Source organism: Amblyomma mixtum, chromosome 3 (genome assembly GCF_055824585.1).
Source record: "Amblyomma mixtum isolate Tamu chromosome 3, ASM5582458v1, whole genome shotgun sequence".
NCBI classification, from domain to species: domain Eukaryota; kingdom Metazoa; phylum Arthropoda; class Arachnida; order Ixodida; family Ixodidae; genus Amblyomma; species Amblyomma mixtum.
This window is the reverse complement of record NC_143014.1, coordinates 224,846,782-224,871,544: the sequence shown is the minus strand read 5'-3', so window position 1 is coordinate 224,871,544 and position 24,763 is coordinate 224,846,782. Positions and strand designations below refer to the sequence as shown.

The 24,763-nt window shown below is 47.8% G+C and overlaps 1 protein-coding gene across 1 annotated transcript in view; it reads left to right on the top strand.

Moving 5' to 3' along the window:
• The window catches only part of LOC149353843 (uncharacterized), a 615,886-nt gene that overhangs the window by 554,374 nt on the left and 36,749 nt on the right, over window positions 1–24,763 (top strand). The window contains exon 7 of the mRNA XM_089575872.1: window positions 23,856–23,914. Within this exon, the coding sequence (XP_089431998.1) occupies window positions 23,856–23,914 (59 nt within the window). The remainder of the gene's footprint in view (window positions 1–23,855; window positions 23,915–24,763) is intronic.

Below are 24,763 nucleotides of genomic sequence, written 5' to 3'. Positions count from 1 at the left end.
GGTGATGGATAGAGAGGGTGGGGGGAAGGAACCCGACTGCTGAGCAGCCGGGCAATAGAAGAGGCAATGGGCCAGGTCCGCATAGATACAGGGGCAGTTGGGTCAGGAAGGGTCCGATCGATAGCGATAGAGAAAGAGGCGGGACGGGGTGATAACTGCTAAAACTGAAGGCACAGCGCACGAAAGACAGGACTAAGGTAGGGACAAACACAGCGCTGACTTGCGACTAAAATGCTTTATACTTGTACGGTGCTGCCAAATTTCAAAACCACTGCGGAATTGACGTTGCCAGCCTCCTTGATCTACTAGATCTATATCTGCGCTCGACGGTCGTGTCATTCAACGGCAGCTACTTTATCCAGAAGGAGGGCTGTATAGGCTCGGGCTCGCTCCGTTCCTCAGTGACTGTCTACTAGCTTCCTTGGACCAAAAGTTGCACCAAGCCTTACTGGGATCTTCAGTGGTACGTGTGTTCCGATACGTTGATGACTTTCTGGTGATTTTCCTGAGCGTTGCAAAGCAAGCCAGTGATATCCTCACTTTATTCAGGTCTAATCTAGGACCATTTCAACTAACGATGGAAGTTCCGGATCATGACGGCATTCGCTTTCCAGACCTACAGATAATGATGTGCGACGATGGGGTATGCTGGCGCTACGCACCCCGAGCACAAAAAGGGATGTTATCATACTCATCCTCTCATTCAAAAATAGTGAAACGAGGCGTCGTGACAGCCGCCTTAAAAAATGCCATTTCCAGGTCATGTTCTAATCAAATGCAATCCAGCTTCAGATGCCAGATCATGAGGCTGAAGAAGGCCGGCTTTCCAGACCACATCCTGCGCGCTGTAGCGGAGAAGATTCTTGCCGAATTCAGGACGAAAACAACGAGTTCCCTTGTTGCAGAAAACCGAAACTTCGCGGTGATACCTTATGTGCACAAGGTGTCACATAGCCTGAAAAGAACTGCCGGAAAAGCCGGGGTCAGAGTCATCTTTTCTGCCCCTAACAAGCTGCAGCGCTTGTGTAAGACCGTCAACCGCGAAGGACCTCCACCTGCCGAGTGTGAAAAAAATCACGAATCACCATATGTGCAGTGCCGTAAAAATGTTGTGTATAAGATTGAGCTATCCTGTGGGCGGTGTTATATTGGCCAGACAGGGCGCTGCCTAAATGATCGTTTAAGTGAGCATAAACGCTTCCTAAAACCACCCCCCAAAAGCAATTTGGCTCTACATTGGCTTTCTTGTAAATGCACCCCTTTTTTCAAACGTACTTCAATAGTGCATAAACATAAGGACCAACGTACGCGGGAAATAGTTGAAGCTCTTTTAATTCACCGGGGTCTTGACAATTGTGTCAGCAAGCCTTCTGTCGCGCTAACACAAAAAGAAATTGACTATATTAGCAGTTAAGTACGATAGTGTAGGATGTGATTGTGTGCTTTTGTTTGTTGTGTTTCTTGACAATCATCACTGATGCTGTATCTGTTGATTGTGCTCCTTTTTCGCCTATTTATTGCGTGCGAGCAATAAAGCATTTTAGTCGTAAGACAGCGCTGTGTTTGTCCCTACCTTAGTCCTGTCTTTCGTGCGCTGTGCCTTCAGTTTTAACAATGTACCGACTAGCCCAAACAAATATACCTTAGTGATAACTGCATTCATCTGAATGTGCCGAAGTATATATATATATATATATATATATATATATATATATATATATATATATATATATATATATATATATATATATATATATATACACACACACACCTGGAATGACAAGTTTGCAGCAATATATGCATACCGCCGAGATCGTGGCACTGAGACGAGAGGCCGCTGAGTAGTCGTACGCCCAACCAGCGACAACGCGCTGTAGTTAGTGCGCTTTCCCGCAGTGCTGTCTCGGTGCACACGAGCGCTGTAACCATGCAGAGAATTAGGTGCGCTCCACCGCAGAGCAAGCACTGTGCGCACCCGCGCTGTAGCACCGCTGTAGCACCCGAAGCACCGCCTCCGGGCCCGTGTGCGCCTGCGCCGCAGAGCTTCGATGCGCGACCGCGCCGGATGCGCTCGCGCCCCGCGGAGCGCGGCCACGCTGCGCCGTGTACGCACGTAGAGTGAACGACGCTGTACATTCTGATAAGGTTCTGTTTACACGATGCATGTCGAACTGATTTCATTTAGTTCAACATTTAAATTCAACAGAAATTGCTTAACAATTAATTTTTTTGACTTCGCTCAACAAAAATTTTTGTTTAGCAGGTGTTGAGTAGGCGCAACATACATTGAGTTCATGTTGGTTTCCAGTTGATTCAACAAGAGGTCAACAAGGCGTCAGCTGAAGCTCAAAAATCATTTTTGTAAGGGGTGGCCATAGCAAAAGTTCTGTTCACGGCGAATACGCACCCAGGAGTGCGCAAGGAGGTTGCAAAGTTTGTCAATTTGGGCAATGTCCTCCAAAACAGGCAGCCAAAAATTTCAAGGCACGACCCTGCTGCGTAGGACGGGCAGAGGAGCCTAAAACACTGTTACTGGCACTTACACTGGACTTCATTTTATGCTCGTAAAGTGCTCTCTCATCTGCGTAAGCTGAACATTAATTCTACCCTGTAAACAAGAATTAATCCACAGAAAAGTTTATTTAAAGGTCGACGTCGCCCTTTAAACATCGATTAGTGGAAACATTTGCTCTATCAATATAGAGCGAAAGAAACAGAGAGGTAAATGCGTTATTTCTTGATCTCAGTTTCTTGATCTCAGCGCTCCCCAAATTCAAAATGGAGTAAAAAAACACCATTCTATGCCGTCCACACCGCCACCTAGCGTCTCGTCTGCCTCCGGTCTTGTGATAATGATAGTAAGTGACGTCTGGCTACCATCGTCGCTGGCTCGCTGTTCGCATCTGCTACTTCACGGGCACCTGCCGTGGTACAGGGTGCCGGATTGTCGCCTTTTTACGCTAAAGTAAATTACATTGATCTGCTCCTCTGAAGCCTCCACCACACTACCACTCTAGGGTCTTAAAAAAATTTAGTAAAAAGGTAGTAAGTGCAGCAGTTACTTCGTTTTACTACTTTTTATCAGCTATGTACTACCCTCTTCAAGGTATATCGTTAGTAAAAGTAGCCTTTGCTACCTTACTAACTATGGTCGCTAGTTACTACCTAGTTAGTAACCGTTCATTTAACTCTAAAATAAAGTCAAAGAATATAAACTGACACAGATTGTCCTGCTAATAAATTGGTTTTGCAATTAAACATTTCTGCAGGGGCATATGGTTAGGTAGACTAAGCTGTTTCTAAAATCTCAACTTCATAATTAACGCTGATATCTTAGCTCAACCGGTAAGAACCACTAGCTCGTAAATGAGAGTCTGATTTACGGAGTATATAAGACTGAGAAAGATTTACCTGTGCACGTGCGCGAGTGTGACTATCTGATTTGTGATTTTCCTGCATTCTGAACCTTTGTGTGCGCGCCGTAAGATTGTTGATGCCATCACCTCGCATAATTTGTACATGTAATGCGTGGTAAGCTTAAACCTAAGTGTGTGATTTACGGCCAGCACACTCTGATAGCTCTATCTGGATTCGAGAATTAGTCAAATTGACTATAAAGCTTTTTTTTATTTTTCGAGTACGCATAAACTTCGCAAGCCACGCCAGCACACAGTACGATGAATCTAGCAACATTTGCGAGTTTCTGTTCATTTTCTTAGTAAACATTACTAGCTTCCCGTTACTAACTGCGAGTAGCAGCAGTTACTAACTCAATGGGTTAGTAACTGTTACTAACCTTCCCGTTACTAACTGCAGTTACTAAGAGGTTAGTAACACATGTGACAACCAGTTATTACCCCAAAGTTATAGTAAGTACCACTACCTTTTTTCAAAGAGTTTACCTTATCTTGCTTTGCTTGCGCCGTAACCCCGCTAAGCTCTTGCTTGGTCTGGAATACAGTTTCAATGTCGAGCACGCACTTGATAGAGCTTAAGAGGCTACGTTGTTCCTCGGTCATATTGAGAAATCAAGCTTTAAACACGTCAGCAAGAAGTGGCCGCATTTTTTCTGTCATGCTATTTCGGTTTCAACAGCCGAACGGTGGCTGTGACGTCAGTGAGGTTTTATGTCACGTGCGGCACAGAAAAACGCTGTTATAATCGCTACATCATCGTTTTAATTCACCACAGAGCTGAAGCCAGACGTCCTCAAGAGCCAGAATGACAAAGAATGTAGAAGCAGCGATTATATCACAGTTTTTTCATGCCTCACGGCGCCTATAACCAAACTTTGACGTCACAGTCCTCGTTCGGCTGTTGAAACCGAAACAGGACGAGAAAGAAATTCGATTGCAAAGTATTTAGCGGTCGTAGGAGAATACCAGTGGTAATCCATGTACAATAAAATGCCTTACGCATCATTACAGCCAAGGAAGCACGCACCCAAATACACTCCTGCAGAGCGTGGGAGGACGTTGCTGACGCGTCTCGTTCCGTCGGCGTCTCTTCTTCGGCCGTTATTATTTGCAAGCGTGGTGCCAAGGCTTCGGAAGTTTACGAGTTCGGACTACGAACGCGGGCACGCCTCGTGGACGCGTGGTTTGCGCGGCGTCGAATACCTTCTGCGTTATGGCATGCTTGAGAATGAATGTGTAGCCGATCCCCATTCCGTATGGCTCGTGTTCCGCTCGCCGCGTGAACTGCAGGGAGAGAGTCGGATGCGGAGCGCCTCGTGGTCGCTTGTGCTGGCGTGCTGCGTCCGCGTGGCTTGTAAGTAGTGGGAATGCTGACAAAGGCATGAAATTTAAAGCAAACATTATCATGCCAGATTACCTGCGGGGATGTTGGTTTTCATATAATTCTGCCCTGGTCTTTAGTCAACTATAGCGCAATACATGATCATGAAAAATGCGCTGAAAGCTCTTTTCAGCTCCCAACTATTGGTTGTAAGGTTATATCGCCCTACTGCCGCCGCCGCCTATGCCGGGCTTGCCGACGGCAAAAAGAACGCAGGGTCATGAGCAGCGCAGTTGCCAAAGCTGTGGCTGCCCGTGTAGCTCCCTGTCCGTTTTCGCCGCTGGCAGTGCTGTAAGAACGAGCTTGAATGAGGATGCAAAGCATGGCGCCATGTCTGTGTTCCATTTCTGTATACGTATTTGACATTTTAAACCTTTGTACTTCTAAATGCCTCCTTGTTTGAAAGAGCCAATAAAATAATCTACATATATGGAATAAGTACAACCTTCTTATGGGTGTGGACTGGAGCACAAGTCGTTTACTCCCATTTGTGCGTTTTTTTTTATTTTTCTAGCAGTGTAAGAGAAGGCATTTAACAATTCCACAGGTACCAGCCTGGTACGCAGTTGCTCTCGGCCTTTTGGCTCTCAGACCATTTGAACACCGGTGAATAATGATGTCTGGCGGACTCATCCAAGTGGAATAGTTGCAATACTTTTAATGGGATAGTGCCAGTATTCGGCAACAGCTAGCAATGTATGACCCTGAAACAGAGCCGTGCAATGGCTCCAGTCAGGGTTTCCAAGACCAAAGAAATTCAAGGCGTAAAAGTCGGCCGCAAAAGGTACGACCGCTTCCTTTTGGGATTTCAAAGGGCAATGACGGATGTCTTTCCATGCGCCACAGCCGCAGTGTAGGCTGGCACTATCGCAAAAAATATGACAGGTCCCGCGAAGGACCCTCCTCCTAGAAGTAAATGCAAGGACGTAAGGACGATAGATGCAGTTTTTGTTTTTGATTCAGTTTTTGGGTTCCTGTGCGCAGACTACCCCCCCCCCTCCCCCTCTTACCAGGTCTTGGTCTAACTGCTTTTTGTTCCTAGTTGTGCAAAATATTTTGAAGTTCGGGGAAAATCTCGGTGATCTCGAGGCAGCTGCGGCAGCGGAAGAGTTGTTTTGTTGACCGGAATTAATTTTTTCCCTCAGGGTTAAAGAAAATGCTGCGCAGTATTCTTTATACGTGTGTTTGGAATGTCGTTGTAAACGGCTCAAGCCGATTTTCCAGGTCAGGACGAAAAGTTTTCAGCACTCCCGCTCAGATGGTAGCGGTTCGCTTTTACTTCGCACAGCTCGCCCACGCGTAGAGGTATAAGCGATAACTAGCCCTTGTTTTTCAGATAATTTGGCGATTTTCGAGCTCTTAGGACTAACTGTGTTTACCTCGCAACATGGAGGAAGGAAAAAAAAGAGGAGAGGCCCTTTCCACACGACGCCCTGGGAGAAAAGTGTGGAGGAAATCACGTGGTTTTTCAACAATCGGGAGGCCATTTTGTCCGGGCAGCCTAGCAACGGCGTTGTAGTTGCTGCTTGCAAACCGGGCGGTAGCAGACGGCCGCGGCGTAGCATTTGCGGTGAGGCGTAGGCGTCCTTTTCTCAACTGCTCGAGTTTGTTTTTGATCGTGCTCACAGGCTGACGTTGGCGCCGTTCACTCATATCTCAGGTGGAATTCGCTGCAAAACTCTCGTTGTTGCGTGCATTGATTCCAACGTGCTCGGCGACCATAACCGCACGGGCATTTCGTCTACTGCGTCACTGCTCGGAGCCGTCGGGAGACCACCGCTGCTCACTGAGGAGCACTCGCGCTTTCGTTCACCAGTGATTCAATACGACGTGCGCTAGAGAGGTCGTCGGCGTATTGTGCGGACGTTTCGCGTCCTGTGCGTGCAGTGTGCGTGTGCCATTCGCGCTCCCGTTTCCATCGGCAGTGAAACCTCGTTGCTATTAGGCGTGTTCTTGCAACGCTCCAGTGATCGTCACTGGTGTTAGTGTAACTGTCATTTTCATTTTTAGGGATTGCGATTGTGTGAGCGGCGAGGGCCATGACATGGGCGGAGGGTGATATTTTAAAGGAAGCAGCTGCGCTCGCTTTGCTCTTAGTATACTGCAGAAACTTTGTTACACGCCCGTTTCAAGCGTGTAACGTTTGAAGCGTCTAGCGAGCTCTAGCTTCTGGGACGTGCCGGGCTCAAGTATATTTGTTCATATCGTGGCCAAGTCTGTTTCTGGTCGCGCGCTATGTTTAGACCGGTTTCCTGTTGCAGGTTTGCAATTGCTTTTCTATCTGATGTCATGGTCAAGAAGTGCGGAAAAGGCGCAGCTCTAACTGAATTAGGAGGCCTTTTCTGATGTGTTTATTGTGCTCATGTCCTGCGATAGAGTTATTTGGGGTAAAAAGTACTTAGTGAAATGAGGATCCACATGTGTGCTGAATTTCATTGATGCCTTGGTTATGTTGAAGAAAAATAATTGGATGCATTCATTACGTACAATAGATCGACTTTCATTTTGTGTATTGTCGGTCACAAGTAAAGTGTGCTACTATGCAGTGACATTACACGCTAGTATTTCATCAAGTAGCAAAAAGTGGTGCGTACAGCTGCAGCTCTGCACATTAAACATGAAACACAGCATTGAAATGATGCACAACACCGTGAAACTTATACTGCAGCCACTGGATACTCCAAACTTCTACTAGTCTGAAAAGCTACGGTAATATATATTATGCACAATACCAGATCTGTGGATATGAGAAACATATGCTATGTTGCCATGCTACAAAGGGTGGAGTTATGGAGGGGGAAGTCACATTTTAAACATGTATTTCTTGGACTTTTTTCAATGAGAAAAAGATGTTCACAATGGTTATCCTGTGTAAAATTTCAGATAAATCCTCCCCTGCCGTCTACTATATGCACTTTGGCCCCCTCCGTTTCTGTCACCTGTGTGAGTGGCTCTTGGAGTTGTGACTCAAAAGTCATTGCTGGCACGGCCACCATTACAACACGTTATGATATTACAGTTTGCGTTCAGGGTCAAGAACTGAAACTTTTTAGTATACTTGCCCATCCTCACTGCTGTATACGAGAAAGCATTCCTTGCATCACCAGCCGCACGAAAACATGCTATGAAGATAACTATAGTATTTAAGACCAACAACAAAGCACTGCAGAATTTTTCTTACCCTCATTTCTGCAGCAGAAGGCACTGTTGACACAGCCAGCTTCCCAGACATATGCAATGGAAGCAGATTGCAACATTCAGCAGCAAGAGCTGCATTAAAAGGCCGGTTGAACACTAAGGTGGGGTGTGACCATGCATGGCAGCATTGTTCACGACTCAGCCGAAAGCAGACAAGTGCACACTCATTCAGCATAAAACTGAGAGGTTTGTGCTATCCACCAGAGAGCGCAATTAAAGTGTGGCCAGTATATGGAACACTTTTATGCGAGCATAGCATGCAAACAACCCAATATCAATAACCTTACTCAGAGATCTCATGCATGAACCTCTAAACTCATTCTAGCAAAGAAGGATTTTTTTTACAACCTCACGAGCACATTTGACAGCTGTCCACTCAAAAATCATTATGCTCTCAAATAGAAATTGTTGCAGAGTACCATTCAAATATAAGCCTCGTGCCAGCAAGCTCCAGGGTAGCAATATACTAAAACATTTCAGGAAGCTTAAGTTTAAAGGGAGTACTTTACACTGCATTGAGGTGGGATAGTTTGTTCGGAAGCTTCATGAAATACACTGTGAGATCCAAGACACACAGCATTGAAGAAAGAAAGAAAAAGGAAGAAGAAAAAAGAAAGTGCTTTCAGGCAATCGGTATGTGAAATCTCTTAATTTTAGAACGTTCCCCAAAGCTCTTATAAAATTTGACAAAATATTTTTGCAGAAATGACTAAAAAAACCTGAGCTACTGGTGACTATTGCATGCCATACTCAGTAAAGAATGCAGAAGCTCGTTCGGTTCAATGTGAAATTTACCGTTGATTTTATATGCGGCTATTGTTGCGTATACCTTTATGCACTCGCTGTAGTTTCTACCGGCATCTTGCTTACACCTGCGATTAATTCGATCCCGACTTTACGTATTCATTGATCACACGCGCCCTTAGGTTATTCAAAACTCAAGGTAGACACGTGCGCCGAAGCAGATGAGTAAAATTCTTTCACAATACAGCCACTACCAGTGGCGTAGGCAGAAGTATTTTTCAGGGAGTGTTATACGCCGCTGGTAAAAAGAAAGAGACCCTGCGCTTAAACAATACCTTAGAGATTTTTCTTCTTTATTAAAGGCGAAGGGTTAGTTTTGTTCACTGCAATATCTATATAAAGATACGTATGCACACAGGATCCCGAGAACTTCATTCATAAAAAACATTTATTTTCTCACAAAAAACAACTCATACGGAAAAACGTGGCTATTTACAATATTTTCACATCATATACAACAACACAAAAGCTTCTGCTCTACAACAAAGTCATCAACTGCAAACAAATGGCATTTGTCAAAACTTCTACCCCGTACATGCAAACCTGCGGGGGCCTGTGCCCATGCGGTAGCACGCTCCTTCGTTGGCTTTGAAAGCCGCGCAATCGGCGCGGTGGCGAAACGTCAGCATGACGTCAGCCCGGACAAGATGGCGCTGAGCTTGTTTCCGGCTTTCATGGAGGAAGAAAAAACTAGGAGGGAGCATGACGTCACAATCTTGAACCCTAGTCATAAAAATTATAGTGGAAAGCATCATGGGAAAAAGGCCCTCACGTGAAAAGACAGCGGAAGCTCTTAGCCGGATTTCGGTTTCGGTTTCGCTCTCTCGCTCTACGAGCAACTGCGCGACCATCTGCTTGTGTTCACTGACGGCTCCGTGGTGAGCACAAACTGCTCGCTCGCCGCAGCGGCCACCATCCCCGAGCGACGCGTGCGCTGACTGCGGCGCAATGGAGATATTGGAGCACATGCTCCTTCGCTGTGACGCTTCTGCAAAGCCGCGTCGCGAGATGCTCGCGGCCTACAGGGCGCTGGGAATCATCCCGGACAGTCTCGAAGCGCTCCTGTGGCCGCGCGGCAGTGCGCGCACCCGTGACACAACAATGGTGAGCCTCTGTGCGTTCATCGAGCAGGCGGGCTTGACTTCCCGCTTGCTCTTCGCCAGGTAGTGCAGCGTGACACGAACGCTCCGTGGGTGCTACATCGGACGGTATACGCGGCCGCGCGCCCCAACCCGGCCGCTAGTGCAGTGTGCCGCGCGCGCGATTAGTCCCAGACAGGACGCTACGTGCGCGCGGCTATGTAGCAGTTTGCTTCTTTTTGTAAGTGACTGTGCGCAGCGGCCGGGAGACCCCGCGCAGGGGCAGACGTAAAGCCGCCGGCACTGAGAGAGAAATACTTCACCGCTGCATTTCACGTCGAACCACGTATGTGCGCGAGCGCATTGGACGCGACTTGTGTCTCGAGAATAGCGGAGAACGGCGGGCCCATGAGCGGGTCGAAGTCCGCCTGCCCGAGAAATAGAATCTTGCGCAGCGCTCCGGAGCGCTCGTTAAACACGTCCGTCCGCCGTGAGCGCTCTGGAAGCCACTTCGCCCTTTTTCTTCGCCTATTCTCGAGTTCTCCGCTTATAGCATGCGCTGAAATAAACGCTCCGTGTGTATAACGACGAAAGGAATTCCTCTCCATTCTCTTTATGAACCACAGTTGAACAGTGTTGAGGTCGCGGCCGCACCCTTTGATGAAAAGTTTACCTGCAGTTTTCTACAGTGCTCCCAAAAACTCAAGAGTGTAATCAACAGACGCGGAGCCTTCAGACAATCTCGAGCACGGTACGCATTCCGTCAAAGCTGCAACACAGGCGCTGCGCTTCTGCGCTACATCGGAGCACGGACGTTCACTAAAAAGCACCGCTGGTTGGCAGTCTGGTAACTGTGGAGGAGGGCCTATTTCCCAAGAGTCAGTGCGCAAAAGGGCCCTCGGCAGCGGCGTCAGAGGAGGATGGCTTGCAGAGGCTGAGCGCACTCTCTCCTAGTTTTCTTTCCTCCATGCCGGCTTCACAAACTGTCACGTGACGGCCTCTCTAATTTTCCTTCCTCCAAGCCTCTAATTTTCCTTCCTCCAAGCTATGCCTCCAAGCTAGAGTTACTGCATACAGTAACTCTACTCCAAGCTAAAGTCACTGGAACTCTGAAAGTACCGCAGCTGTTTTCTCTTCGCCGCCGCGCCGCCTATTGGCCAGTTGCGATCACGTGATTAGGCGCCTCCATAGATGGTCCACTCGCTCTAGGAGCCGACGGGGCGCAGTGCTTCCGATGGGTAGGGGTGGCTAGCCACCCTACGATGGGGTTGGACTGCGTGTTTTACGAAGTAGCACGTTCAGTATCGCATCTGTGTGCGTGTGTGTCTGTCTGTGTGCGTGCGTGGGTCTGTGTGCGTGTGCGCGCGCGTGTCTGTCCCTCTATCTGAGCGTATGTCTGCGTGCATGTGCGTGTCTCTGTGCGCGCGCATGTGTGTCTGTGCGCGCGCCTGTATCTGTGTGCGCGCAGTGTGCTGCGCGCGCGTTTGTCTGTGTGCGTGCGTGTGTCTGTGTATGCGTGTCTCTGTCAGTGCATGTGTCTGCGTGTGTATCTGTGCACCGCGTGTGTCTGTGTGCGTGCGTGTGTCTGTGTATGCGTGTCTCTGTCAGTGCGTGTATCTGCGCGCGTATCTGTGCACCGCGTGTGTCTGTGTGCGTGCGTGTGTATGCGTGTCTGTGTCAATGCGTGTGTCTGCGTGCGTATCTGTGCACCGCGTGTGTCTGTGTGCGTGCGTGTCTCTGTGTATGCGTGTCTCTGTCAGTGCGTGTGTCTGCGTGCGCATCGGTGCACCGCGTGTGTCTGTGTGCGTGCGTGTGTCTGTGTATGCGTGTCTCTGTCAGTGCGTGCGTATCTGTGTGCGTGCGTGTGTCTGTGTATGCGTGTCTCTGTCAGTGCGTGTATCTGCGCGCGTATCTGTGCACCGCGTGTGTCTGTGTGCGTGCGTGTGTCTGTGTATGCGTGTCTCTGTCAATGCGTGTGTCTGCGTGCGTATCTGTGCACCGCGTGTCTCTGTGTATGCGTGTCTCTGTCAGTGCGTGTGTCTGCGTGCGCATCTGTGCACCGCGTATGTCTGTGTGCGTGCGTGTGTCTGTGTATGCGTGTCTGTCAGTGCGTGTGTCTGCGTGCGTATCTGCACCGCGCGTGTCTGTGTGCGTGCGTGTGTCTGTGTATGCGCGTCTCTGTCAGTGCGTGTGTCTGCGTGCGTATCTGTGCACCGCGTGTGTCTGTGTGTGTGCGTGTGTCTGCGTGCGTGTCTTTGTGCACCGCGTGTGTCTGTGTGCGTGCGTGTGTCTGTGCATGCGTGTCTCTGTCAGTGCGTGTGTCTGCGTGCGTATCTGTGCGCCGCGTGTGTCTGTGTATGCGTGTCTGTCAGTGCGTGTGTCTGCGTGCGTATCTATGTGCGCGCGTGTCTTTGTGCACCGCGTGTCTCTGTGCGTCGTGTGTCTGTGTGAGTGTGACTGCTATAAATGTCTTCGGAGACGTTGCTTTATGAGATTTCGGAGAGCACGTCGACTTTAGGGTCGCCCAACTGCCTCCCACAAGCCTCCGACCGTCTACTGACCACACGGAGGGAAGAACAGGCGGCAGGAAACAGTAAGCGTAAAGGGAACGTTTTATACGCAGCAGACTTCCAAGTGAACCGATTTACTAAACGTTTTGTTATATCACACTGGTATGTACGCAGCCTGCCGGCTTTAAAGTTTTCCGGGTCCCGAAAACATGCATTTGCGAGCCTCTCGCGGAAGCGATAGGACAAGCCTGCTTCTTGCGTTGTTAGCTCACACCCATGGGCTCAAGAATACGAGAGGCTGCGCAGCTGTCGTGCAACGCTTTCAAGGTTTTCGAAACCCTCACCTCATCTAAGCTTTCAATCATGAATACTTTCATTAATTTTTGCGCAAAACCGATGAACAAGGCCGCCGCAAGGGAGACTTTCTTCGCCTAGCAGACGACGCGCTCGCCGCGGTGGACCACCTCTGGCAACAACACCCCAATGTTGCCTGCGCGCCGCCCGCTGGTTGCGGTACTTTCAGAGTTCCAGTCATGGAGGAAAGAAGGATGGTTCCAGTGACTTTACTCCAAGCCTCGCAAGAACGACACCTGGTGAAGCAGTTGTCTAGCTTTTAGTCACTTGCTATATTTTCATCTATTAGCAGTTTTTCTTCTTAGAACGAAAAAAGGCTCGCAATGCACCCGTCGTAGTTATCAATAATTACGGATAAAAAAATTGTTCAACACAGCGTTGATGTGCTTGGGCGTCTTGTCACTAGATGGCGCTACCGTTTACGCGTGCCCCTGATGGACAGCGCGGCCAGCTAAAAGCGACTCCTCCGAAAGACAACACACTGCTCGGCCGTTTCGGTCGAGAAACCAGAAGCCCAAGCCTCGGTACTATAGTTAACTAGAACTCTGTACCCTCGGTGTGCCAAACGCCCGTCTTTCCGGGAAGCACGACGCAGTTTTGGTGGTCAAGCTACAGTGCCAGGGAGAGCTCGCGAGCGCGTCTCCCTCGGCCGGCGTGGCTCCCATGGTGGCTCCGTCCAGAGTCACGTGACGCCCGCTCCGGCTCTCATTGGCCTTCTGTCGCTGCCCTCTCCCGGCGCCGGCGCGGCGTCGACGTTTTCATGTTTCGACAGAACCCGTCGATTTGGCAAAAACGTCCTCTCCGGCGACAAAACAACGCTCCGGTGCCGTCGACGCCGACGAATCGCCCGGAAAAACGCTCCATGCGAGTCACGCTTGCGCAGATTATGCGTTTAACCAAGCAACGCAGTTGGCTACAGTTGGAGCGTTCGGATAGCTTTCACATCACCGGCTACGTGCGCTGGAATATTGACATGATGATAAAATGCTTCTGCGCAAAGTTGGCTCGTTCATGAGTGCGCGTCAGTGAAGACATTGCTTGAGATGAGGAGTCAGATTTGGAGGTGCCGAATAGTGTGTGGACTCATCAGAGCGGGTATGTTGTTTATGGTAGAGAGAGGGTGTGGTTGATGGTCCTTTGCGATCACAAAAATGAACAAGGGAGGGGAAAACCTCAGGTTGCGTGAGCCAACGTTTCGACAAGGGGACTTGTCTTCGTCTGGGCGTTTCTTGTTTATGGGGTTCGACTTCCCGAAGGGACGCTGCAGTGCAGTGCTTCCGATAACTTCGACCACCTGGCGTTCTTTAACGTGCACTGACATCGCACACTACACGGGCCTCTAGCATCTCGCCTCCATCAAAATGCGACCGTCGCAGCCGGGATCGAACCCGCGTCTGTCGTGTCGGCATCCGAACACCATAGCCTCTACCACGGCGGCTGCCAGTATGTTGTGCACGAGTCGGTTCGCTTTGGGACCGGCTCGCTTCTCCGCGGTTCGCCGCGCGCTGTCTGCCGCCTCGGCGCGTGATCTCAGGTCGGCTGACGTCACGCGGCGAAGCGGCCAATCGCGCGCGGTGAACCGCGGAGACGTGAGCCGGTTCCAGAGCGAACCGTCTCGTGGGGACCCTCCGTCGATGCATTCACATCTTTATTTGCGATACAATCCCCCGTCAGAAACTTGGCAGGAAAGCGTTTACTGACATTGAAGCACATTAGCAATATTTATGTATTTATTGAAAACAACAGCTGTGCAGGGAACAGTCTCCAGGTTGAACGGTGTCGTAGCAACCTAAAACTACAGTGTTCACTCGCTTTGCCAAAATCAGTCTTCAGGATGGGCCGAGGAGGGGGCGCCGTAGAGAACACATACCTCGTCTTGGTTCTGTAATCAGGAGGTGAGCCCTGGAATGGCCGCCGTCACTAGTTGGCTCTGGGGGAGAGAAAAGTGTGGAAGGATTAGCATGGGGAATGCGTTAATTGTAATTTAAAGACTGCACATGTTTTACCCGTTACAAACAAAAATGGAATGTCACTTACCTTCTGACCGTTCATCATGCGAACACAATTGCTTCATCAAAGCAAAACTCGTGTTTACCTAGTAAAAATTTCTAAAAATATAGTAAAAAATATAGTTTGTCGTTGTTGACTGCATATGTCTACATTCGTTTTGAGTAAATTTTTGGATGGTATGGTCTAACAAGCTCCAAAGCAGCATATGGGCTATGAGAGGCGCTTTATAGTGGAAGAATTCGGATTAACTTCGACAACCTGAGATCCTTTAAAGTGCAGTCATATCGCACAGCACACGGCCGTTTTTGTATCCGGTAACCTTGGGCCCAGCACCCAAACGCCATTGCCGCTAAGCCATCGCGTCGGGTCTCATTCCGATTATTGGAGTGGTCATTGCGGTTTGACTCGATCGTGCTGTTTCACCGCGGCTGTTTTGTCATGCGTTGAAAAGGTTTGAAATGTTTGTTTGGTTATCACATGAGCGAGAAAGAATTGTTTCTCGCGTTTTCTTTTCAGCGCTCATTGTAGTCTCGTGGAGAAGGGGGGCCTGTGGGCCTTGTCACGTTACCGTTTCCTTCGCGCAGCTTTTAACTAGAGCCTCCTCCATCTTTTTCGGTACGAACAAACTGTAGTACGTATATCACATACTTTATTTATTTATTTATTTATTTACAAAATACTGCAGCCCGAGGGCCAAGCAGAGTGGGCAATTTAACAACAGCCAAAGATCACACCAAACTACAAAAAAGAAAGAAAGAAAACAGACAAACACTACAAAACACCTGAATGATCAACATAAAGGCAGTCAAAAGTAAAAGGTTGCTGTATGAACAACATTGTCAAAAAGAAAAAAAAAAGCAGGAAGAAATATCATAAAACACCAGACGTAGGATTACAAACAGAACTCAGATGATAGGGGACAAGCGTTCTTCAAAATCATGAACATTACGGGCAGAAAAGACGAGAGCTGGCAAGCTGTTCCACTGAGCGATAGTGCGAACAAAAAAAGAGTTTTTAAAAAGGTTTGTACGGGCAAAGGTTGGTTGGTTTATGGGGTTTAACGTCCCAAAGCGACTGAGGCTATGAGAGACGCCGTAGTGAAGGGCTCCGGAAATTTCGACCACCTGGGGTTCTTTAACGTGCACTGACATCGCACAGTACACGGGCCTCTAGAATTTCTCCTCCAAAGAAATTCTAGCCGCCGCGGCCGGGATCGAACCCGCGTCTTTCGGGTCAGCAGCCGAGCACCATAGCCACTGAGCCACCGCGGCGGCTGTACGGGCAAAGAACGGCGTAAGGCTGTGGTCATGAACGTTCCTAGTATGCCGGGTTAAGCGTGGGCGCAGGTAGTCCTTGGAAGAGAAATTGAACTGTTGGTGATAAAGTGAAAAAAGAAATTTTAACCTAGCGAGTGCTCTTCTTTTTTCCAAGGATGGAATATTATTTACAGACATGATGGCGGACGGTGAAGCATTCCGATGATAACTGTTGAAAATGAACCGGATTGCTTTTCTTTGTATCATCTCTAGTGAATGTATATCTTTTTTGAGAAATGGATCCCATGACACACTAGCATATTCAAGTTTAGGTCGAATGTACGTGTTGTATGCTAATAGCTTCACGGACTGTGGGGAAGACTTTAATTTGTGGCGGAGGAAGCCAAGTTTCCTTGCAGCAGCAGCGCAAATTTTGTCGACGTGACTAGTCCAACTAAGGTGCTTATTTAATGTTACGCCGAGGTACTTGTAGTTGTCAGCTTGCAGTAGGTTTTCGTGGTTCAGTGTGTATGTAAACTGGAAGGGATTCTTCTTTTTCGTGACCCGTAGGAGAACAGTTTTATCAGTATTTACTTCCATTAACCATTCCGCGCACCAATCTGCAACTGCATTAAGGTTTATCTGTAAGCGTGCTTGATCCTGGTTACTATTAATAGACTTAAAGAGAATGCAGTCATCTGCGAATAGCCTAATACTTATAGCTGCAGTGTCAATGGCCGAAACGATGTCATTGATGTAGATGAGAAAGAGAACCGGGCCAAGGACGCTACCCTGGGGCACTCCAGAGGACACCGGTAGAATGTGAGAGGAGCAGCCCTTTACCTGAACAAACTGCTGTCGGTTGGAAAGATAAGAACGAATCCAATTAACAAGGTTATCGGGGAGGCCAATGTTTCGAAGCTTAAATATCAGTTTACTGTGACAAACGCGGTCGAACGCTTTACTAAAATCCATGAAAATTGCGTCAATCTGTTCGCCCTTATCTAGTGATGAAGCAAATTCATGAAGAGTGGTCACGAGCTGCGTGGTAGTTGATAAGCCTCTTCTGAAACCGTGTTGAAAGGGTGAAATAATTTTGTTTTCCTCAAGGTACGAGACGACGTAGTTTGATATGATATGTTCAATAAGTTTACATGTACTGGAAGTAAGTGAGATAGGTCTGTAGTTACCAATATTTAAACGGTCACCTTTTTTAAAGACCGGAACCACTCGAGCCACACGCCAGTCATTTGGAAGAATGCCTTCGGTGAATAACAAACGGAAAAGGTGGGTTAAAATGTGAGCGAGTGGTTCAGCGTAGCGGTGCAAGAACACATTAGGTATGTTGTCCGGGCCGACTGAGGATTTAGTTTTGAGTTTGAGTATCATGTTGAAAACACCTTCATAAGTTATGAAATTGGCTTCAATGTCAGAGGACGAGTTTACATGCATTAAATCAGCAATCGGGAGAGAGAAGACAGATTGAAAGTAACGGTTGAAGTGCTCGGCCACGTCAGATACGTCGTCTACAACGGACCCGTTTATTGATATTTTATCTACCTCATCACTTGAGTCACTAAGGTAGCGCCAAAATTTATTAGGGTTACTTTTTAGGAACTGTGGAAGGGAATAACTAAAATACCTTGCCTTAGCTTCAGACAATTTAGATGCAAGCTCACATCTTAAGTGGGCTAGGTTTGAAGGATGTTTACCGCTTTTTCTAGCGCGTTTAAGTCTTCGGCGAATATGTATGATTTCCCTAGTCACCCATGGGTTGTTTTTGTTCACTCTAACGCGCTTATTAGGAACAAGTGTACTAATGCAATTATTAATGGTTGATTTCAGCATATTCCAAACTATGTTGGTGGTTTTCGGAAGGTTGTCGCAAATGAACCAAAGACGGTCAAGAATGGATTGGTCGTCAGCTTTTGAATAATCCTTCACAGATTTGTAATGCTGATCCTTGTGCATTTTGGCGTTTCCGAGAAATAAGGACAGGTGAACACTCTTGTGATCAGAAATTCCGTCATGAATGGACACAGAATAACAAGACAAACTAGAACTGATGAAGAAAAGGTCAAGTATAGATCGGGTACTGTCCGTGATTCTGGTGAATTCTGTGACAGTCTGAGTTAAATCACACATTAACATGATATCGCCAAGAGGATTAGAAAGGTCATACACAGAACGTGGATCGCTCCAGTCAACACCAGGAAGATTAAAATCACCAGCCAAAATAATGTTACCATCCTTAAAAGAAAATAAGTGATCGTGTAATTTCAACAAAAAATCAGGAGTAGAAGATGGAGGCCTGTAGACCGCACATAAAGTGAATAAATGGCCCCAGCAGTTGACCTTAACGAACAAGCTTTCGTGTTCATCTAGTTGATTCAAAAGATGACCACTTAGGGGTTCCTTTAAAATGACAGCAACGCCACCACCCCGGGAAGGGCGGTCACGCCGAAATATCTCATAACCTGGAGGAATAAGAACTGAGTTGTTAATACCGTCATGCAGCCAGGTTTCCGTAATAACTGTTATGTGTGGATTATAGGCTAAGAGCAGGTATTCCAGTTTATCGGTTTTATTTACAAGGCTCTGAGCGTTCACGTTCAGCAGTCTAAGCTCTTTTGGTGCGGTACGCGACTGAACAGAATGTCAAAAAGCACGCGTCGTCCTGGAAGGAAGTGCCACTCGTTCATTCTTTGCGTCATCCCATATAAATAATGTATCGTTAACCTTTAGCTTGTCATGAATTAAAGACACACGTTTCCTGTTATTCCTATCGGCCCTCGCACTTTCCCAGAGCAACTTTCGCTTGCGTAAAGTGGGTTGGCTGTAATCGTTTTGAACAAAAAAGTTAGTATCCTTCAATTTTCCAGAGTTCATCAAGACAGCCTGTTTTTCGTTGTAGTCCTGGAAGTAAGCAATGCAAGGCCGGCGGCTTCCCTGGCGGCCAAGGCGGTGAATGCGTGCAATGGACTTGCATTTGACGCCAAGACGCTTTTCAAAAACATTGCTAATGACGCTTTCCTTCAGGGAATCCTCAGTTTCATCAGGCGGCTCAGTAATGCCGTAAACTACGGTGTTTGAGCGCCGACTGCGGTCTTCAAGATCAACTAATTTACTGCTATGTGACGCCATCACGCCATGAAGAGACTCTGTTGCCTTCATAATGGATGCTATTTGATGCGAAGAAGCGTTGGGCTGTTTAAAGAAGACTTCAAAGGAACGCAACCGAGAATCAATCTCAAGTAGGATTTTACGATCAATATTCCAACTTGCTTTAAGTTCAGCTACTTCTTTAATAATATCAGCCTGCCCATGGAGGAGAGCGTCAAGAATTTCAATGGTTGTGGGACCCGGATTTAGTTCAACATCGCCACAAACGAGCAGCCTACATACAAGGTAGCACTCGTAACAAATGCACAAAACACTATGTGGGCACGGCACAACAATCAAGAATATTTCTTTCCCAGACCTTATTTTGGAAACGGAAAGACTAACCTGCACAGTGAAAACATATTTTGCGGTAAGCGGCATGGTTCCCATCACATCGCCGTTCCCATCACATTCCCATCATACGCACAGTGTACACGTATTCCTCCGCGTGTGTTCAGTTGAGGAACGGGCTTGACCTCGTCAGGCACTTTTCCGCCTTTTGTCGCGTCCCCCAAGACAATAGTTTTGTATTATTGTCTTGAATAAAAGCATGGCTGGCTGGCTGGCTGGCTGGGCTGGGCTGGGCTGGGCTGGGCTGGGCTGGGCTGGGCTGGTGTTCGTGCTTTTCTGTTAGCATTTCATTTCTGTTCGCGTTTCACTCGTTGCTGATAGTACGAGCATTGCGTTGTGCACGTTGATTTCTGTGCGTCATGTGCGTTCAGTGAGAACCGCAAGTCTTCTCTGGAAGCAATGAGCAGATTCGACCGCGTCAACCACACTGCGATTCCGCTAGAAAAGCAAACAAGATTTGCGCTTTGTCATGAGAAAACCGCCATGCGGGACGACAAATGTGAGTCGATGTCAGATTTTTCAAGTTTTACCATACGCAGTGGTAAGTAAATTTGCCTAGTCTAACATCTAGAACGGCTCGAAATCCAGTCCTAAGGAAGTTACTGAATCAACTATGCTTTGGAGTCCCGAAATGAAGCGTCACTCCGCAAAGTCATGCTGACTGCAAGAAAACTGTGCTCACATCAAGTTGACAAAGTTGTTGCAGAGCATAGCAAAAGGTCAAGTAGGTAGCCTGGAGATGCTTTTCGGCAAAAAGTCCTAAGTCCGGAACGATCGGGTTATTTCATCAGCAAAATACACCTGTCAGGGACTGGTTGCATCCTTACTGGAGAAGAAACGTAAAATTCTGCATGTAGATGACCCGTCTCTAGTAAAACGCTCTGAACAGGTTATTCGTTGCTAGGAAATTATCCGTAGATATCAAGGACCTGTTTCTAATCACGATTTGGTTTTTAACGCGATAACGTAAAAGGTCCCGCTGCGCACAAAATCCATTGTCGGCGTAGGTTTTGTCGGTGTTGTGAGCGAAAAATCGCGATCATGGCTCTGGCAGGCGGTGCCCAGGGAGCAACCTGGGAGGCAGGTGGGCCACCTGAGTCACGTGATCTTGCGGCGTCATCACAACCTGCCCACCTGATAGTGAGCAAACTGCCCAGCGTGGCAGCACTCTATATCGTCGGTCGCAAGAAACTAAAGTGCAAAGCAATGGTGAACTGGTCTTTTGCGACAGGTGGTGCAATCGGTCCTGTTTTACTGTTGTGCCTCTACAACGGGAACTGTCTAATTCTGGTGTTTCTGTACTTTTAGGACAATGAAAGGCCCGAAAAAAAAAAAACTTGCAGTGGCTTAGCTCTGCTATGCCAGGATATAGGTACCGTGAGGTGAGGGCGAGGTGTCCACTTCTCGGTGGACACCTGAACCAGACGGAAGGCGCATAACTGCCTTCTTGGACAGTTGTGGCTGCATGCGTTGGCATTGGCAACGCTGTGCCAGAAACGCGGCGCTAAAGCCATAGGCCGTCGGCGTTCGTTGCGTTCATTTGCATTGGCGTTTACAACGTTTCACACTACGATCATTTTAAGGAAAGGAAGGGCGCATAATGGCTCCCTGGGTCAGCGGACGCCAGAATCATGCTTATAGGTACGTGGGGTGATGAGAGAGAGATGTGGGCTGCAGGCATTGACAAGGTTGTGCCAGAAACGCGGCGCTGAAGCCATAGGCCGTCGGCCTTCATTGTGTTCGTTGGCGTTGGCGTTGTCAACGTTTTACACTCCGATCATTTTAAGAAAAGGAAGGCGAGCGCACGCGGCGAGGCACGCCAGCTGTGCGTAGTGACGTCACTTGCTCCTCGCGCATGAGCATGGTCGAGACTGTGGGCTATGTACCTCACGCTTCAAAAAAAAAGGTATTCGGCATTCGTTTTTCCCTCTCCCACACTACGATGGATCAGTACTGTGTATGCACACAAACATCATACACACTGCACCGCACGAATAACGTTTACCATTCGAGGCCTTCATGATTAGATAAGCTGCTGCAGAAAAACATGCGAGGGATATTCTCTGAAATAGCAAACATCAGCTCGAGCTGAAAATATATAACCCGGACGGTGAAAACGCGGACATTCAAACAATAGCGGTGACTAGCTGTTCTCTGTGCCCCGAGACCGCGGAGCAGCCTTCGACGGGACAACCCTTGGAACCGCCCAATCGCGCCCCATATACGCGGCAACGACGGGGTTCGCACTGCAGCCTATACCTCCACGTGGATTTCACTCTTAGCGGTCGTCCTAGTTCATCGTTCCAATGTGCTCTTGGTCAGGTCGCGGCGGACTAAAAAATTGACTAGCGTGGCAGTTTGGGCTTGTTGGTTTGTCATGACGGAAACGTGCGGCGCACTAAATGGGACGAGGACACAAGTACACCTGCCGACAAGTGCAAGTGCCTGTACCGTACAGTCGCGAGCAAAAAATATTAGCACAGATCACTGGCGATCAGAATTCGTATATCTCACTACGCGGCGCTGCGGTACGCATACCTGCCTAACGGGCCGTTTCCATGTTTGCAGCCTAGGGGCGGACGGCAGGAAGTAAGCTTTATCAAGCGTGCACCGCCCGATCGTTGAAGTGCCGACCCTACGTGACCGTGCTTGCGGCATTTATTTTGGCTCGGTTATCATGAGCAAAGATGGGTTCTTTTTATTACTGTTTTTTATGTCCACGATGGTTTGTCAAAAGGAACTCGTGGGAACAATAGATGATAGCGCTGCTTTTAGCCAGTAATTTTGCTGTCCGTGGTAGTGCGCTGAACCCCCCTAATACTGTAGAATGGGAACGGCCCGGTACTCTCGTAATCCGCCTCTTCGCCACCCGCAGCGCCACGCGTTGTCATTTCGGCGCTCTGGTGTTCCGTCATCTGTGCTAATCTTTTTTACCCGCGACTGTACCTGTCGTAAGCGTTCCGCTACCACGTGTTCACGTTTTTATTGTGCATGTACCTGAAGACATTTGCTCCCCATCTCTTCTCATCCATTTTTCTTAACCTCTACTGAAGCAATATTTTGCTCTGTGCTTCCCGTGCTTCAAATGGCGACCAACCCATATTCCCCTCAGCAGCTTCGTACATCTGTGTTCGTTCCGGGGCAGTCATAGGCGAGAATCCCATGGAAAGGCGCGGCGGGCGCGTTTCAGTTTCACGGGGGCCTTAACCATGCTCAGTAAACCATGCAATCAGTGTTGAATAAACTCAATTAAGGTTCGGTCCAAACCACAATACAATATTCCGTTATCCTGAGCTACATTACAGTCGTGCTTCAGCTATATATTGTTCAAAGGTTTAACTAAAGCTGGAAAAAACGAAACATTACACCCTCAGCGCCTCTGCAGCATGTTGAGTAAATGCCGAAGATTTCGACTCCGTTCGGAAAATGCTGTGGAGCAGCGCTCAAGTCACTTGAGTGCAAACGGCCGTTGGATCCGGGCCTCGCATGTAATTCGGCTCAAATTTCGAGACATTTTTGTCGCTCGCTGCTGCCCCGACCGCTGCGAAAAAGAACACGCGGCAAGCGTCCCGCGTGTTCCACACAGGGTGTCGAACCGAAATTTTTTCGGGTTCGGTTCAGGTTCGGGTTCACGCCTTTCGGGTTCAGTTCCAGGTTCGGCTCCGGAGGGACATTCCGTTCCGGTTCGAACCGCTCCGGGTCGCGTCGAACCGGTTCAAACGGGTTCAGGCTATAAAAAATTCTGAACGTAGGTTTTTATTCAACCTTTTTTTGCTGATTACTTTTCTTTGTGATATCAGCATATAAAACAGCACTGCAAAATTTACTAAATGCGAGATGTATTACTGTTCACGGCAAAAAGATTTAAATTTACGCAAGAGCCGCGAAATCCAATGAACTCAGAAATGTGAACACCGGCTATGTATACTAGACTCTATCACACCCCCCCCCCCCCGCCCTCCACTCTGGCGGCATACCTGCAGCATGCATCTAAATATTTATAATATTTTAATTGCATCACCTGTTCTGCATCGCCTTTGTGACTGGTGTTATATATCTCGACCACCTACAGCTCAGTTTCTTCGAAAACACAGCTACTCATATCTACTAAAGTGTAAAATTAAGATTGTGGCCTATGCGGATGTCGTCGCCATCTCTTGCTCTGATGAAAAGAATATGATAAAAAGCAGGCTGGCATTGGTTGGGTGCACTTCGTGCGTGTACGGACACAAACTTGCGACGTCTTCGATGCGACGTTGCGCTGTGACAGTGTTGCAATTGGTGCATTGCGAGAGGAGGACTGTAAATTAATAGAATTTTTGTTACTTTTCTAGGGCGCTTTCAAAGGGATCCCATGCGTGGGCAGAATTTCATGCTACCTTGATACAGTCTGGTAAGTCTTTCGTGCAGTATTTGTCCACTAACCTGTTTCATGATTTTAAATTTTCGAAACCGAAAACCACCGCTGCGTGGCAGCTGTGCATATTAGGTGACTAAATGCTCATCTGTCTTTTATGTACATAGTCTTGAGGGAATTTTGTACTGACACATTCTATTTCCTGAATTTTCGCTTTTCCTTGCAATACCTGTACGGCTTCTGCAGAAGGCAGCTGACAAAGATTCTGATCGGTCAGCCGGTCCCGAAACGTCGTGTTTTTCCTGTATTTTACTTGGTTGGCGTCACTTACCTTCTCCTAACATTAAATTTCCCAACCAGACAGACTTCTGTCGAATGTTTTCTTTTGAGTCTATTACTTCCTCTACGTGCAGCCTTACCTAGCCTTTTTTGACGACCTTGTATTAAGGCGAGTAGAGAGAATGTACGTTCAATAGACCCCAAAAACCTTTCTTAGACTTCAAACGTCCACCATACGTGTTAGGACATGCCATCGAGCCAAGGGGATGTTTGTGCCGTGATAAGTAAATTGTTACATCTGCAGGCAACGAGGAACAATTAAACAACGAAATTATTTGTGACGCTATGTTCATTTGAGACATAGCTCACTTCAGCAGTCTCTTGAAAAGGACATTGAGGTCATGCCTTACACCATAAGCTTTGTGCTAGTAATGAAGGACACCTGAATTCCGTGTGAACTTTTCCTGTTAATAAGACTGCTTAGCGTGTGAAGAAGCTGTATGCTTGATAAACACGCACAATCGCCACTTTCAGCGAAGTCACTGTTCAGAGAACAGTTCATTTTAGCTCAGAACGTATATGCTGCGAAAGTTCAACCTCGTGACT